Source organism: Eucyclogobius newberryi, unplaced genomic scaffold (assembly GCF_026437365.1).
Source record: "Eucyclogobius newberryi isolate DKJ021-1_F unplaced genomic scaffold, fEucNew1.0.hap1 SCAF_8, whole genome shotgun sequence".
Classification (NCBI taxonomy): Eukaryota; Metazoa; Chordata; class Actinopteri; order Gobiiformes; family Gobiidae; genus Eucyclogobius; species Eucyclogobius newberryi.
The window spans coordinates 7979278-7995739 of record NW_027316500.1 but is presented as its reverse complement, the minus strand read 5'-3'; the positions used below and the strand labels follow the sequence as shown (position 1 = coordinate 7995739).

Here is a 16462-nt window from a genome sequence, read left to right as displayed (position 1 = left end):
TAAACAAAAAGTTCTGTGGGGACTCATTGTGTTCTTGGGTGATGTTAATCAGTCTGTGGTAGAGATCAGTTGAGCTATCCTCTTTGTAGTGTCCTTTAAGGATAGTTCAGAGTTGAGATAGTGTCAAGTCTGTTTTGATCTCTAACATATCACGGAGAGTCAGGCCTGGGCTAACAGCTCTGATCACAGCTTCCACTATTTCGGCTTCACTGTGCCCTTTTCTCCGTCCCATCTCGATCTGATGAATGAGATTGGAGTATGATAATTTATCCTTTTGTCCTCTTTCTCCAATTTGACCATTAATTTTGAATTCTCTGCGTATGATAAACTCAGGTAGCTGAGTTGGCGGTGGAGTAGCTGACCTGGGGACAGTGGCACTAGTTGTGAGTTTTCTTCCTCCAGTTTTTGTGTTGCTGTCTGGAAGTTAACTTGGAGAGCGGCATATTGTTCTTTCAGACCGGCCAACATTGCTGCCTCTGGACTGGGATTTTCTGTACCAGACTTAGTTGTGTCAGTTCTTCCTTTCAGACCATTTGCAAATATTATCAAGCGGGTTAGAAACTCACGTGCCACTTCTTCTTCTTCATCTTCCGTAGCTTTATCAACTACTTCACTTATGGCTCTGATCAGCGTGTGCTTCTTTTTCAGGTTTTCAGTTGAGATTTTACCGTGCACGCATCCCTCCAGGAGTTGCTCACAGTTCAGTTGCACCAAGACTTCACTGAGCTGGTCTTGCAGTTGTTCAAACTCCATCTCTTTCATCTCTGTTTCTTGCTGCACCGCTGATCCCACTTCTTACACCAGATTTTGTTGCACACTTCAAATATGAGGCTCAAAGTGTATTTTCATTGTTATTTATTTCTACCTGTAACAAAGACAAACATTTGTCAATGTCCATGTCATGCTCTCTGTTGTTACAGGAAACAGTTTTACTTTTACAATGTACAATAGCTCAAAATAATCATAAAATAACAAAATATAATACACATAAACAAATTTGTGACAGACATGTGTGTTTGTTCTCTTAGAACGTTTTTAGATTAAGCAAAAGTGTCATTCTTAACTCTCCTGGTGATCCCCTTTGTTTCGATTAGCATATTAGCATACTAATGTTAGCAGAGCACAAAGTTACAATAAAACAACAACCAGGCTTCAACCTCATAATCTTACAGACAATTTCGGCCTAAACTGTCCCTCTATTGCCTTATTCATGTTCACAGTTCCCATATAAACATTTGTTTTACCACTTTACCTGTAACAAAGACAAACATTTGTCAATGTCCATGTCATGCTCTCTGTTGTTACAGGAAACAGTTTTACTTTGAGCAGACGCCCCAGATACGGAGATAATAGAGCTCCCCTTGTGGTGTGGCATAGGAACTACACTAATGCAAATCAAAGCGAATTGAACACAGTCTGTCCTTCTAAAACAAACAAAAATTATATTAAATAAATTCTAACATGAAATAAAATACATTTCGGGGGTGCCCTATTTGCTAGTCCCACACAGGGAAAATGCAAATTATATTGTTTATCGGGTACTGTTGGATTTAAAATACTACAGGGAATACACCTGTCTGAACATTTAGCAAGATCAAAAAGCATGTGTTATCTGACTGCTGCAGTTTACACATCAACCCGGCATTAAAAAATATTTAAAATAACTGTGCATGGCTTATGTACAAACATTACAATATTATTACAATATTGTAATGATAATAAGGTGTTGTTTTGACAGCAGCAGAGGTTAAAACAGACTTTAACAGCACAATTTGGCCTGGAAGACTATAATCAAATCATGGGCTCCACCAGGATCCTCAAACAGCTTCATTTCAGCTTCATCTTGGTCAAATATGGTAGAAAATATTTATCACATGATAAATTCCAAACCACTAATTGATTAATTGAAAGAATGTCTAGACTTATTGATTATCAAGATGGTTAGTGGCAGCACTAGATCATACAGTTCATACAGTTATACTGGCTTTTCCTATGACGCTCCACAAAGACGATTTGAAGACTTCCATTGATGTGGAGCTCTACAATTGTGGGATCTATTTCAACAGTTTAATCGCAAAATAATAGATGAGCGGTCAAAAGTGTGAGTTTGGGAATGAGAGTCCAGGCAGTTCCAGGCTTTACTTTCACAAGTTTACACTGGAGGGACAAAAGGAGACAATAGCAGGACAGACCATAGTTGACATTTAATATTGTATATTCTGAGGAAAAGGGAAGACAAGACTGTTCAGAAGTGAAACTGTGGTGTGTTATTTTTGTACCAGAGACAATGAGTGAGAGATTATTAGAGAACTGGACGTCTATCAATTCACAATAATGCTACCATAAGAGGAGAAGAGGAGCCAGAAGGAAATGAGCCAAAAAACAGATCAAACGGCCAGTAAATATACAAAGTTGATCGTGAAAACTGTCCATTACACTCCTACTGGCAGAGGGGTCGTCTTTTGATCTGAACATCGGCGGTTCGATTCCCGCTCTCGACTTAAAAATACAATAGCAGAGCTGTCACATCCACTGACTCACAGGTTGGCAGCACAATTCCAGCTGCTTCAAGTAAAAACTACTGTTGTGTCCTTGGGCAAGACACTTATCCTGCCTCGCCCCCAGTGTCTGCGCTACATGGTGTGTGAATGGGTGAGTGAATGGGTGAGTGGTTCCTTGATGTAAAGTGTTTTGAGTGCCTTGAATGTAGAAAAGTGCTGTATAAATGCAGTCACATAGTTCACTCACAGCTTTGTGTCCCTGACACACGTCAGTGGTGTGGTTTCCGCTGCATCACTTCTGTAAAAGACTCTGGTTTCATTGTCACACTTCTGTGTCTGTCATGGCTGGACCTCTGGTGCTCCTCTGCTGCATGAGTGAGTGAGATTTTTTATTATTAAACGTTATATTAGAATACTTTGATTTCACAGAACAGATTCAACAGCCATTATCTATTCATGCATATTATCTATTTGTACTATTGGTTAGAAAAAAACATGGCAACACAGCATTAGGAGGGTAATAATGAATAAATAGGATGTTATGCTTATGTACAGCGTAACTTTTTTCAGGTATTGCTCTGCTTGGAATTTTCCACTGTATAAACATATAAATCAATCATGTATTTTATTATGGATGTTTTATTGTTCTAAAATATCTTGAAAAACATCCGTTCTTGCTCTGTTAGGGCGCCGCTTCACAGATCTGACCGTAACTTGGCCTGAATCTGATTGTTTGCATGTAATAAAGTAAAATATGTTCAGTACAGATATATTGTAAAATCCTCTTTTTGGCTCAAAATGAGCCCACATAAGTATGCTAATGTTAGCTTTACTGTGACAGCAAAGGTTGCTCTGGGCTCAGAGATTTGTGAAAAGCTGTTATAAACGCAATTGCGGTGAATATTTAAGATGCTGGTAAGCATTTTTATATTATTATTATTATTATTATTATATATTATTATTATAAAGGAATATCTCAATTAGGTAAGTGTGTAATACATCGAATGGACTAATATTCAAGTTTTAAGATAGTAAAAATCTGGTGCAGCACCTTTAAGAGGTTTTAGAACCACAATTTAGAAGTTTTGTATTGATTTTGATATATTTTATTCCCAACAGATGCAATTGTGGTGCTCACAGCTCAAGGTAAACTGGCTTTAATTGTCTAACCCTAACCCTTGACAATGAAAATTCTTCCTTGATTTTTGCTTTTGTGTATCATAATTTAAATCTCCTGAAGCAGTTTCTCTCTTAATCTTACATCCTCTGATTATCACAAAGACCAACAGTGTCAGATGAGCCTTCATGCCATTTTACTTTAAGTTTAATACATTTTTCATTATTTGAACATTGTTTTTATTTAAACAAAGCTCGACAATAACTCTTGCCAGATCTTAAAATACAGGTAGATTATTACTTGGATTCTACTTTGGTTTGGCTAATTAGGTCTGAAAGAAAGAAACAAACAAACAAACAAACAAGTGCCGTAGCAGGAATTGTGTAATCTGAAAATATTGTAAAAGACAAAAGCAAGGATGAAAGGAAGCACTGCTTTTCATGTCTTTTAATTGTTCTTAAACAATAATCATACAATGTACAATTATTATGCATTTGTACACAAATACATTGTCACACACATATACTTTCACTGCTACACATGTAACACATTTTCTATTTATTCACATTTTAAATAAAACACAAATACCACTGTTTTAGTATAATAATATCAACTGGCTTATAGCATGGACATTAAACACAAAAAATGTACTCTCTCAAACTGTCAAAGGTTAATCTACATTACTACAAATATAAAGCATCTCAAATGTCAAGTGTGTCTCATAAACTCCTGTACAAATGCCTAAACTCCTTGTTTAAGTTACAAAAATAAAATACTTTGCATATAAATGCTTATAAAGCTGAATCAAAACCATAAAACAGGAGTTCCCGAAATCTTGCGTGATTTCGGCCGCGTGTAACTTTACTGCTAATCTGAAAGCTAACTTGCAAATACAAGCCGAAAAGTACCAGGCAACATCAAAACAGTACAAACTACTGATGAAACCTTAAGTAATGACCTTATAGTGCTATGTGTTGGTGGTTTGCACCGTGCACTGACCTGGAAATATTGTAAAAGACAAAAGCAAGGATGAAGCTCTAATGTTCATTCAGTGTTACTTTTGGCAATGACCACAAATTATTATTTTGAATCTTATTATTAAATCTATTGAATAATGGCTCCACGTTTTAATGCAGGCCGTGGCTGCAGAGCCGTGGCGCGGTCAAATGGCTGAGCAGTTTCAGGAACCGCGGCAATGCCATATAGCCTCATGGCTAACCCTGACCCTGACCTTGACCTTGACCTTGACCCTAACCCTAACCTTAACCCTAACACTGACCCTAACCCTAACCTTATAGATCCAGTAATTGTAGACATAATTAAGGTAAAAACATCTGCAACATTTAAAATTCTGACATAGAATTCAGACATGTTCTGCTCATTTTAAACTTTTTAGGATTCAAGAATGTTTTGAAGTCACATGAACATAACTTATTCACCTCCATAAGTAAATATTCATGTTTTGATGATGCTTTTGTTTCAGGTATGAAACCAGAGATTAGTCTTCAGCCCTTTGATAAACACATTACTATTGTCTGCTCCTCGTCTTTTTCTGCTGCTGGATCCAAATGTATCTTGTATTTTGGAGAATCCACACAGCCATTTTTAACTGTTAACTCAAGGAGAAATGCAAAAAGATTGTTCTGCCAGTTTTATGTCCCCGAGATGGATTTTATGACCAATTTCCATAACGTTCAGAGAAAAGTGGTCAGCTGTGACTACACTTTAGGAAACAGACCCAGCTCTCTCTCTCTTCGCAGTGAACAATACGAACTGTCAGGTCAGTCTCAAATCCTGACTCTGAAGTGTTCACAGTTTGTTGTATTTTCACTACAGAAACTGTGTTATTTTGCAGTTTTCATGAGTAAATATTATCCAAACCAGCTCCATGTGACCACAGCTCCATCAGACCCAGTGAAGACCCCAGACCCAAAACAGGAAACAGGAAGTGACTCTGAAGCCGTCAGACCAGGTAACAGTTTTAATGAAAGCATTCACTTCACATTAAATGTATTTGTCAAAGTTTTCTCAAAAAAATATTTAAGCAGTTGACACAACCAAAGAGTCCCAGACCCATGTGACCACAGCTCCATCAGACCCAGTGAAGACCCCAGACCCAAAACAGGAAACAGGAAGTGACTCTGGAGCCGTCAGACCAGGTAACAATAAGATTCAGGTAAAACTGTTTTTAAAAGTAAATGTTACTTATAGAGTTATATTTTATAGAACAGGACTAACAAAGCACTTTACAAATAAAAATAACAATAGTAATAAAATGCAAACAGTTTGAAACAACAATAAAGAAATACAACCTGTAATATCAAGAAGAAGAATCATAAAAGGCATGTGGATCATAAGAGATCAGAAATGAGGGTTTATTCTCTTTTTGAGTCTTGTTAGACTTACCTCGTCTTAGCTTAGCTTTTAAATTTTAGTTCAGAATTGTTTGTTTGTGAAATTGTTTAAAATAATTGCGTTCCTTTTCTCTTGTAGTTGAAAGGACAAAAGTGACCACAGCTCCATCAGACCCCGTGAAGACCACAGACCAAAAACATGAAACAGGAAGTGATTCTGAAGCCGTCGATCCAAGTAACAGTTTAGATAAAAAGCATTTACATTTACACCAGGTTAAATACACATCTTTGATTAAAGGTGCACTCTGGAACTTTCCTGGTGGTTTGTCTCCATGACATTTTATCTCTTAGTCTGGGATGTTCCACAGTATGGCATTATGCTTATCCATCTCCATGGAGACGAGCAAGTGACACCTCCAGGCCAAGTTACAGGTCATATCTGTGGAAAGGTGACTCCAGTCACAATAACACTGCTGACCATAAGCCATATCTTTGTACCATATCATATTGCAATGGTATTTATGTATTAATTTATTTATTATTATCTTCTACTGAGTGTTTTTCAAACTTCCTTTAAGTGATCTGTTCTTTTCCTCTGTATCTACCTGCGTTGCATCAATGAAATTTCCCCATGTGGGACAATAAAGGATTATCTTATCTTATATCAGTATATTTTAGGAATGAAAACACCTGTGATGTAGTTAATGTAACATACATATGTTTGAAATTTTACATAGTGAATCTTTAAGATAAAACAAATGTTTTCTTTTCTTGCAACTGACACGAGCAAAGTGCCCCAGCCCCATGTGATTAATATGTTTGTGTTTGTCTTTTCTCTTGCAGGTGAAAGGACAAAAGTGACCACAGCTCCATCAGACCCAGTGAAGACCACAGACCCTCAACATGAAACAGGAAGTGACTCAGAGACTGGTAACGGTTTTTAGATGATCTGTTTTCATCCTCACCACTTAAAATGTGCCATGGGTGATGATTACACGGTTTCTTTAATTACTGTTTATTTCATTTTTTATTCTCTATTTTCCTGTAGTTGACACAACCAAAGTGAAACTGCTCCATGTGACCACAGCTCCATCAGACCCAGTGAAGACCACAGGTTCAAATCCAGCTAAATATTGTAACAGTAATATAACAATAAGTTTATCTCCAGTTTGTAAATACTGTAAATCCTAATTTATAGCATTGGCCATGATAATAATAGTTACAAAGCTGCTGGATTTATGTGATATTTTGTCAGTTTAACCCTCAAAATCTATTCAAACTTTCATATCAAATTTTGTATTTCTTTTTTTTATTTCAGGAAAATCCAAACTGTGGATGTGGGTGATGATATGCACAATATGTGGAGTTCTTGTGGTAATTTTGGTGTTAGCTTTTTTCTGCATAAAAGCGAGAAATGGTAAGAAAGACTGCTGTAAATTAAAAATAAAAGCAATTTCAAATATTTTCTGAATGGAATTTATTATTTTCCATTTAAAGAAACCCAGAGCCAAAAAAGGTAAGAAGTTCTTCTCTTTAAAAAAAAAAAAATCAAAACACAATAAAACACCCATCACAAAATATTACTCTTTTTTAAGTTGTAAATTGTATTTGTAGTTTTAAAAAGGTTTTAACAGTGTTCTTTTCTCGTTATCAAAGCTCGCGATGCAAGACTGTTGGTATGTTCAAATATTACACCTAAATGATCTATATTATGTGTTGAATCTAAAGTGTTGTCTGTTTCAGAGTATGTGAACACACAGAATCAGCCAATCAAACGCAGTGGCCACATGGTGGTTATTGTTCTTCTTTAACCTACTGTGTTTCCTGTTTATCCTCATTTATTGATTTTATCTTATCCTGAAGCTCGTTGCAGACGATGATAAAAGCTACAGTGTGATCACCTCAGTGCCCAGCGCCGACAGCTCCAGAGGTGAATTTCATAAACTGCATATTCATTGTTTCAAGCTGTGGCAACACGACTCCATTGTTATAGAAATTTAAATATTTTGTTTTGGGAAAAGTTAAAAGACACATATTATGCTAAATTAACTTTTTTGAGCTTTTAACCATGTTCTACTTTTGTTCCCTCATCAAAAACATACCTGGAGTTGCTTTTAGCAGCTAGTTTGAGGAATCCTGATTAAAATTGTTTTTCTTTTCCGAGGGTCGAAAACAATCTAATTGTCTTGATCTTTGAATATTTTTCTGAGAATCTTTTCTACTGTTTTGTAAGTTCATAAATCATCTCTAGACTCGCTCTGTGAATTAATCCTGTCTAATCACAATCAGTACAACTGTGTGCTGAGACCCGGAAGTGAGAGACCAGCTTGAAATGCATCGAAATATGTTTCTCTTAAATTGCAATTCCCTCTGCAGCCAATAGAAATCCAGAGGCAATTTTTTTTTAAATTATGAAACATGAAATGCTAAAGTAAAGGTACTGAAGCTGCAGTTGGGGGCAAAAAAAAAATATATATTTTTAAATGCACACTTTTTTCATCATCATCAGTTTGATAAGGTTAGGGTTTTGATTAAAGGTCCCATAACATGCAAAATCGACTTTTCAGAGCTTTTAACCTTCTTACATTGCTATTTGTGCTTCATATATGTACCCAGAGTGTTTTTTGATTGATTCCCGCAGTGTTTAGTTATATTACAGACTATCTCCTTTCCTCGAATCTCCAAACTGATGGGCGGTGGGGCAAGACCGCGTCATAAGGGCAAGCACGCGTCATCATCCCCCCTCTCCACCCCCTCCCCTCCCGCCTCCCACCTGCCGCCTCCCGCCCACTTCCCCCCGGCTCCGCGCTGCTCGTGTCTCTCTACAAGCCCATTCCGGAGTTTTTCTGCTTCGATTTACGACGAAACACGGTTCAAAGAGGCCCAAAACTTCATTAATGATATCGCACTCTTTACTATTATCACAATGGTGGAGGTTTATGTGGCAGTTGATGCAGCAACCGGGAAAATAAACGGAGAGAAGTTCTATCCGATACCGAAAAACCAGGAAATAAGAGCGCGATGGGCATAAGACTTTTATATATATATATATATATATATATATATATATATATATAGAGAGAGAGAGAGAGAGAGAGAGAGAGAGAGAGAGAGATATCTGTTCTGCGCACGCTGTAGAATAAACACCAGATTTATTTAGGCTCAAAGTAGTGTTGATCTGAAGTTCTATCGTTTCTCACTCACTGGCGCGGCAGGAGCGGCGCAGCGCGGAGCACACAGCTGTGGGGCTATGTCACGGGTGGGCGGGGCACACACGCGCTCTCTGAGACTATGTCACGGGTTGGGCGGGGGAGCCAGATCGCTCTTCACAAGGGTGGGGGCGAATATCAAACCGAGCCGTCTGCATTTCCGGGTTGGTGAGGGGGTCCAAGGTCTGGGTGATATTTCTATAACTATTATGTTATGGGTGTTGCACAACCCTTATTATTATCAATTATACACTTCGGATAGACTACGAAACGTGAAAAAAAGCATGTTATGGCACCTTTAAGAGTCAATTATCAAAAATTAAGCCTAACCAGAAGCAGTGTTGGAGCTCCAGTCGTGGCACCGCCCCTCGTCTGCAGACAGTCCTTCTCCAAATATACAATCTCAAATGGTGGGAAAGGGCCTGTAACTCTATGGGAGATTTACAGTTCTGATAGAAATATCTAAACTAGAAATCCAGAAATTGTTTCTTTGGGATTGGCCCCACAAACCTGCAATAAAATCACATCTCTTTTTGTCCATTTGAGCTGGGCCATACTCTGAAGCAGTATGATAGATCTAAATCTTGGAGAAGAAATTCAACGTTACAAGAAATAAGAAGTTTAAACCATCCATATCTTTAACCTCGGTGGAATACGGGGGAGAAACTAAATGTTCAAGCATAATATACATTACATGTTAAGCAAAATACATGATACATTAGTAAGATAAAATATATAAATCCAACACAGTATATGTTTGTACCAGACATTTACACTGCTGTTGTGTTCTTACCTGTGTGAGGTTCTACTTGACTTTGACATTATGATTTTCTATATCTAGTTAATTCAATACATCAATAAAGATGTAGTAAAAAAAAATCTTACTCAAACTTAAACATCTCATGTACTTGGAGTGGTTGTAACACTGTTTTAAATGAACACAGCTTTGTTTTAATGTACAAAAACATAATATTGTATGATGAATTTGGTCATTTCGACAGCTTCTGCAGCGGTCATGGGAAACCGAAGCAAAGATGTGAATGAGGTGAGGAGTTTTTGGACATTTGGACTTTTTATAAACAGTAAATAGTGTGATTGTTGTTGTTGTTTTTTGTTTCAGAGTGAGACGTGTCACCTGTACTGCACCGTCCAGGATGAATCGACCTCAGGATCTGTGGAGAACGTTCTCTACAGCTCTGCAAACCAGCTCCACTGAACACTGAGGACACTTTTACTGTGAGGAAGGACTGGAGACTTGTAGCACTTTTTGGGGTTTTTTAGTGTTGCTGTCGTTTTGATTGAATATAGTTTGTGATCTATGGAATACTGTATTTCAAACAAAGTAGTAATTCATACATGTTTGTCCTTCCGAGTATCACTGGAGCTAAAACAGGTCTAAAAGAGGATTATTACAAGTCTTAATTTGGGCTAAAACAGGTCTAAATTGGAATAAACCATTGCTACCTTAGTTCAAAGCAAGATATAACTCAAAGTGAACATAAAACGTGAAGATAATTTTGTCTAAATCAATGAATTAGCTTTTAAAAGAATAAAAGTAACAAAATTGTATTCTGACGAGCACATGCTGCAAGAGACCATGTAGCACTGATAAAAGACCAATGAATGTTTAAATTAATGTAAATATGCATTTGTGTATTATATTTGTAAGGATTTAGAAATATATGACAATAAAGTGTTTTTTGTTGTGTTTTTGTGAGAATTATTAGTGTTCTGTGAATATGAAAGGATACAGTAACATTTTATTTTAACATTTCGTCCCCATCAGGTTGTATCTGACACTTTGGTCAAGCTTTAATGTTCCAGGGTTTGTTAGATAAAGATGACACGGTTTTAGTTGGAAAAACTTCATCAACACAAATATATAGATGCAGAGACAGTCCCACATATTTCATCACTGTCACTACATCCCTCAGAAAAGCAGCTCGGTCAGTGCACTCAAAGCACCCTGAAGTCACCAAACACTCGCCCCAATTTTGAGTATTTCATGAACAAAAACTATTTCAAAGATAAATTTGGTGTAAGTTCAATCACATTCAACTTCTTTTGAATGTTGATTTTCTATCTTTGTGCTGTTACAGAATAAAAAGGTACAAACATTTTATTTGTAAAGTATAGCAAAGGTTTGTATCTACACTGCTGTCTGGATCACATTTGATGTTTTATTTGAACCTGCCAATAGGGGAAAGTCACAGCCTGTAGTGTGTGAATGCTTTTTGCTTGTAATGTTACTAGAATATGTGTTTTTACACTATAGACAAAATACATTACAATTTATACACAAACATCTAAGTTCAGAAAAGTAAATTTAGATCCTGAGAAGTGTCAGAAGTCTTCTTCTGCAGCTTCCTGTCGTGAGAACAGGAGAAAACACATCTTTATAGTCTGTTTGCCTTGAGTTTTTACTTGGTATTAACCTGTGGTCGAGGTGTGAATAGAATTTTTGTCACTCAACTTTATGCTTGCTCTTTTTGCCGTGGTAAAGTTTCATGTGTTACTGTGGTTTTAGAGCTCTTCTAAATGCAGAGGCGTGTGGTGTTAGTGTCTGAACTTTATTCATCCATTAAAGGTCATTTCATTGCAGCCACTTGGAGAAACACACACTGGAGCGCTGATGTCCATCATGGCTGAGTATCTGCTGCTCATCCTGCTCATGAGTGAGTACTTCATTTGTTTGTTTATACTATATATATATTGTATGCAGCAATATTAAAACTGTTATTATAAAGATTTATTTGAACATTTATCCGAATCACTTGAAACACATCTGGTTTGTTGGCTCAGTGGTTAGAGAGTTTTGAGGGTCCGATCCTCTTCTGACCACTGATTACTGGTGTGTCACTGGGTCTTCACTCTTCACTCTTCTTGTCTTTGAGTGCATGTGGTGTGTGTTTGATGAAACGACTGACCGCCTCACTTCTGTTTCTGCCTCGAGACAGAAGCAGAGATAAACCCTTTCTCCTCTGTATTGATCTTGATTCAAATGTTTAAAGTGAACCTACTTTTTCCTCTGCAGATGTCTTCTCTTTGACCAAAGAACAAGGTGAGCCTCTTGTTTACTAAACTTTATTCACAGTCATTTGGTTTATTTTTGATCTGACTCGTTTCTCAGACCAACAACATGTAAAGGAGGTCAACTTTTAGGAGTTTTCAACTATGTTATATTATTACTTGTTATAATAGTTCCCCTCACCATTAACTCACTTATATTTAGAGTGAATCATTCATGTTTGAGTAATATTGATTTTTTAAAGGCAATATGTCGCCATTAATCATTAGTTTCGTTACAGACATATGTGGGGGAGTGACAATGAAGACGCACATGCGTTGCTCAGTGCGTTATCTTTGCTATAAAGATGAAAGACAGGATGATAAGCGTGATAAATATATTCGACACGGTGGTTTAGGGACGTCCGGTCGGTGAGTCGGCGAAATAATTGAAAATTAAAAGAATTTGACGTTTTTTCAACAAAATGCTGATAAAAAAATTTCAGTCGGCTAGTTTCACACTGGGTCGGTCGGGTTACGGCAAACAGACATATTATTTTGCTCAGCCTAATGGGAAAAAAATAATTGCACCTTTCTTTATTTATACTGACAGTGAAGACGTTGCACTTTGTATCAGTTTTTGTCTCATGTGGATAGACCCAGTAATTGTAGACATAATTAACGTAAAAACATCTGCAACATTAAACATTCTGACATAGAATTCAGACCTGTTCTGTTCATTTTAAACTTTTTAGGATTCAAGAATGTTTTGAAGTCACATGAACATTATTTACTTATTCAACTCCATAAGTAAATATTCATGTTTTGATGATGCTTTTGTTTCAGGTATGAAACCAGAGATTAGTCTTCAGTCCTTTGATAAAGACATTATTATTACCTGCTCCTCGTCTTTTTCTGCTGCTGGATCCAAATGTAACTTGTATTTTGGAGAATCCACACAGCCATTTTTAACTGTTAACTCAAGGAGAAATGCAAAAAGATTGTTCTGCCAGTTTTATGTCCCCGAGATGGATTTTATGACCAATTTCCATAACGTTCAGAGAAAAGTGGTCAGCTGTGACTACACTTTAGGAAACAGACACAGCTCTCTCTCTCCTCGCAGTGAACAATACGAACTGTCAGGTCAGTCTCAAATCCTGACTCTAAAGTGTTCACAGTTTGTTGTATTTTCACTACAGAAACTGTGTTATTTTGCAGTTTTCATGAGTAAATATTATCCAAACCAGCTCCATGTGACCACAGCTCCATCAGACCCAGTGAAGACCACAGACCAAAAACATGAAACAGGAAGTGACTCTGAAGCCGTCGATCCAAGTAACAGTTTAGATAAAAAGCATTTACATTTACACCAGGTAAAATACACGTCTTTGATTAAAGGTGCACTCTGGAACTTTCCTGGTGGTTTGTCTCCATGACATTTTATCACTTGGTCTGGAATGTCCCACAGTATGGCATTATACTTATATATCTCCATGGAGACAAGCGAGAGACACCTCCAGACCAAGTTACAGGTCAGATCTGTGGAAAGGTGACTCCAGTCACAAGAACACTGCTGACCATAAGCCATATCAGTATATTTTAGGAGGAAAACACCTGTGGTGTAATTAATATAACATAGATTATGTTTTCTGCCTTACCAGAAATGTTACATAGTGCATCTTTAAGATAAAACGAGAGAAAAGTGCCCCAGCCGCATGTGATTAATATGTTTGTGTTTGTCTTTTCTCTTGCAGGTGAAAGGACAAAAGTGACCACAGCTCCATCAGACCCAGTGAAGACCACAGACCCAAAACAGGAAACAGGAAGTGACTCAGAGACTGGTAACAGTTTTTAGATGATCTGTTTTCATCCTCACCACTTAAAATGTGCCATGGGTTATGATTACACGGTTTATTTAATTACTGTTTATTTCATTTTTTATTCTCTATTTTCCTGTAGTTGACACAACCAAAGTGAAACTGCTCCATGTGACCACAGCTCCATCAGACCCAGTGAAGACCACAGGCTGCTATTCAGGTGACAAATAAAGATTACTGTTTGTTTGTTTTTTGGATCCATAGCACATTTACTTTATGGGACCTTTAAATGAACCAAAATGTTGTCGTTTGTCATATATTACACAGTATAATACAAATAAAGTTGACCTAAAACATTTATATTGCACAAACTGTCATGTTTCTTTTGTTAGTATCAGAGCTCGTGCTGTGGTCAGTGGTGTCCTCTGCCTGTGCTCTCGTGATGGGAAGTGTCCTGACTACTCTGGTTTTCTTCTGCTCAAAATGGAATAAAGGTGAAATATTCTGTCTCCACTGTCCCAGACATGTCCCCTGTCCTAGTGCTGATGTCAAGAACTGTTTTCTTTCTTTAGACAAACGTATCATCAGAGAGTAAGTAGTGGACTGTGGACACTGCCTCAAAATACACATTTAACACAGTCTATGTTTTTTTTAGATTAATGAATTACCTGTAAAATGTTTATTAAATAGCTATTAAAACTCACGAGGCAGTGACCCAGGTAAATGTTTAATATTTTCTTTTGGCCCTAATTCATCTAAAACTAATCCATTTGCTGCAGGTTCAAGGACAGAAGAAACAGGGGAGATTGAAATAGAAGTTGATTATGACGATGTGGAGACAACGTACACTTCTTTGGTAAGAGTTTATCTGTGTGAGTCAAGCACAATACAGGCTCAATGTCCTGGAATATAAATATGTTTTAGGATAAATGTCGATGAACGACAAAATCTCTGTCCTATACTCAGTTTGCTCTAGTTGTGTTTCCCTCTACGAGAAGCTGGAGAAGTTGGGGGTAATTAGAAAAGAGCATTAACGAGAATTTTTATAATAGAAAAAGTGCATTGACAGAGAAACAACTGTGATAAACTTAGATTTAACATGTTTTAACAGGAGTTATTTTATTACTGCAATTTTGTCATTATTTAATCAAAGGCTGATTTTTATCATCTTATTTTTTTCCCTTTTTTATTTTATTTTTATTTTTAGAAAGAACCAAGTGATGTCTATTCCAATACTCAAACTGAATTCCCACTGGAGAACATCCACCTCAGCACTGTATGAAAAGTATTATTATGTAACCAAGTGTACCTTCTGACTTATTTGTAAATTATTGTATTATTCTATTGTAAATTCTATATATTCACTATATATTCCACACTTTTGGCATCTGCTACAACAAGTGGACATTTTATAGATATTACAAGAATCTACATGAGTGAATATGTTACATGTTTTTTCCAGACAGATTTTAGGCCTGAAGGATCCAAAATGGAACTAAATGTAAGATGTGGGAATCAATCTGAAATGCAGTTGTTCACAGATCATCTTTACGAATTTGATTAATTTGGGGTTCTTCATATAATTGTTACATGTCATTAACAAGCCTCCAATAAAATATATATATGTTTTTATGTTGTAATGAAAGTTGATTAAATAAATTACACATTATTCTACTTTTCTGTCTCAGATATTCAACATAACACCATGGATCAAATCAACATGAAAATTCTGATATCCTCAAATCCTCTGAACTAAAAGACACATAAGCAGGGCCTTCAGGGGGCCCTAAGCGAAAAATGTTTTGGGGGCCCCTCACCACTTCATCAGAATCAGTTTTATTGCCATTGTCAGGGAACAATTTACATGGGAACTTTCTTCAACGCAAACAAAGCGCACCAAAACACCAGGGCATCCGTTTGCCATCTTGGTTAGTTTATTCTCAGCACCTCACAATCTCAAATATTGATAACTTAAATCCCACAATGCAACTTGGTATTCCGCTGACATCACCTCTACTCCCTGTACAAATAACACACCTCCCAGATATGTTTTTGAGCGTATTTGTGGGCGTTAAGGTTCTGCAGCCACATTAGCAGTTTAAATTAATACACTTTTCAGACCTTTTTCGTGTATTCTGTTGCATTTTAATGTGGTCCAGCCGGCTAAAGTAAGAGTAAAATGTTGAGGTTGTAATGCCATAAAATGATGATGAGATGAAACTGTGCCACAAGAAATTGACTAAAGCCAGTTAATTAATACAGTAGTGTACTTAATTACTCAATAGAATATTGTCTATGAAAAACAATTATGGTCAAATTGTTTTCATACCAAAATAAATGTACCTAAAACATCATTTTGTTGAACATCTATTTGTTGAATACCAAGTTAAATACCATAACGAACTATGAACCACTGGAGGGCCACAGTGTATTTGTTAATACTAATAACTAATGTTCT

At 36.8% G+C, this 16462-nt stretch overlaps 1 protein-coding gene and 2 long non-coding RNA genes across 3 annotated transcripts; all 3 read left to right on the top strand.

Moving 5' to 3' along the window:
• The first annotated feature begins 5107 nt into the window (after positions 1–5107).
• Positions 5108–7163, top strand: LOC140351435 (uncharacterized). Its single transcript, XM_072437272.1, has 5 exons — positions 5108–5398; positions 5474–5590; positions 6112–6207; positions 6816–6902; positions 7021–7163. The coding sequence occupies exons 1-5, from the start codon at positions 5284–5286 to the stop codon at positions 7161–7163; spliced, it is 558 nt and encodes a 185-aa protein (XP_072293373.1). The 5' UTR covers positions 5108–5283.
• A 550-nt stretch (positions 7164–7713) lies between these two features.
• LOC140351577 (uncharacterized) lies at positions 7714–10431 on the top strand. Its single transcript, XR_011925374.1, has 4 exons — positions 7714–7765; positions 7836–7902; positions 10183–10226; positions 10302–10431. It is a non-coding gene; the product is annotated as an uncharacterized lncRNA (long non-coding RNA).
• A 2586-nt stretch (positions 10432–13017) lies between these two features.
• LOC140351456 (uncharacterized) lies at positions 13018–14164 on the top strand. Its single transcript, XR_011925362.1, has 3 exons — positions 13018–13330; positions 13406–13522; positions 13942–14164. It is a non-coding gene; the product is annotated as an uncharacterized lncRNA (long non-coding RNA).
• Positions 14165–16462: the final 2298 nt, after the last annotated feature.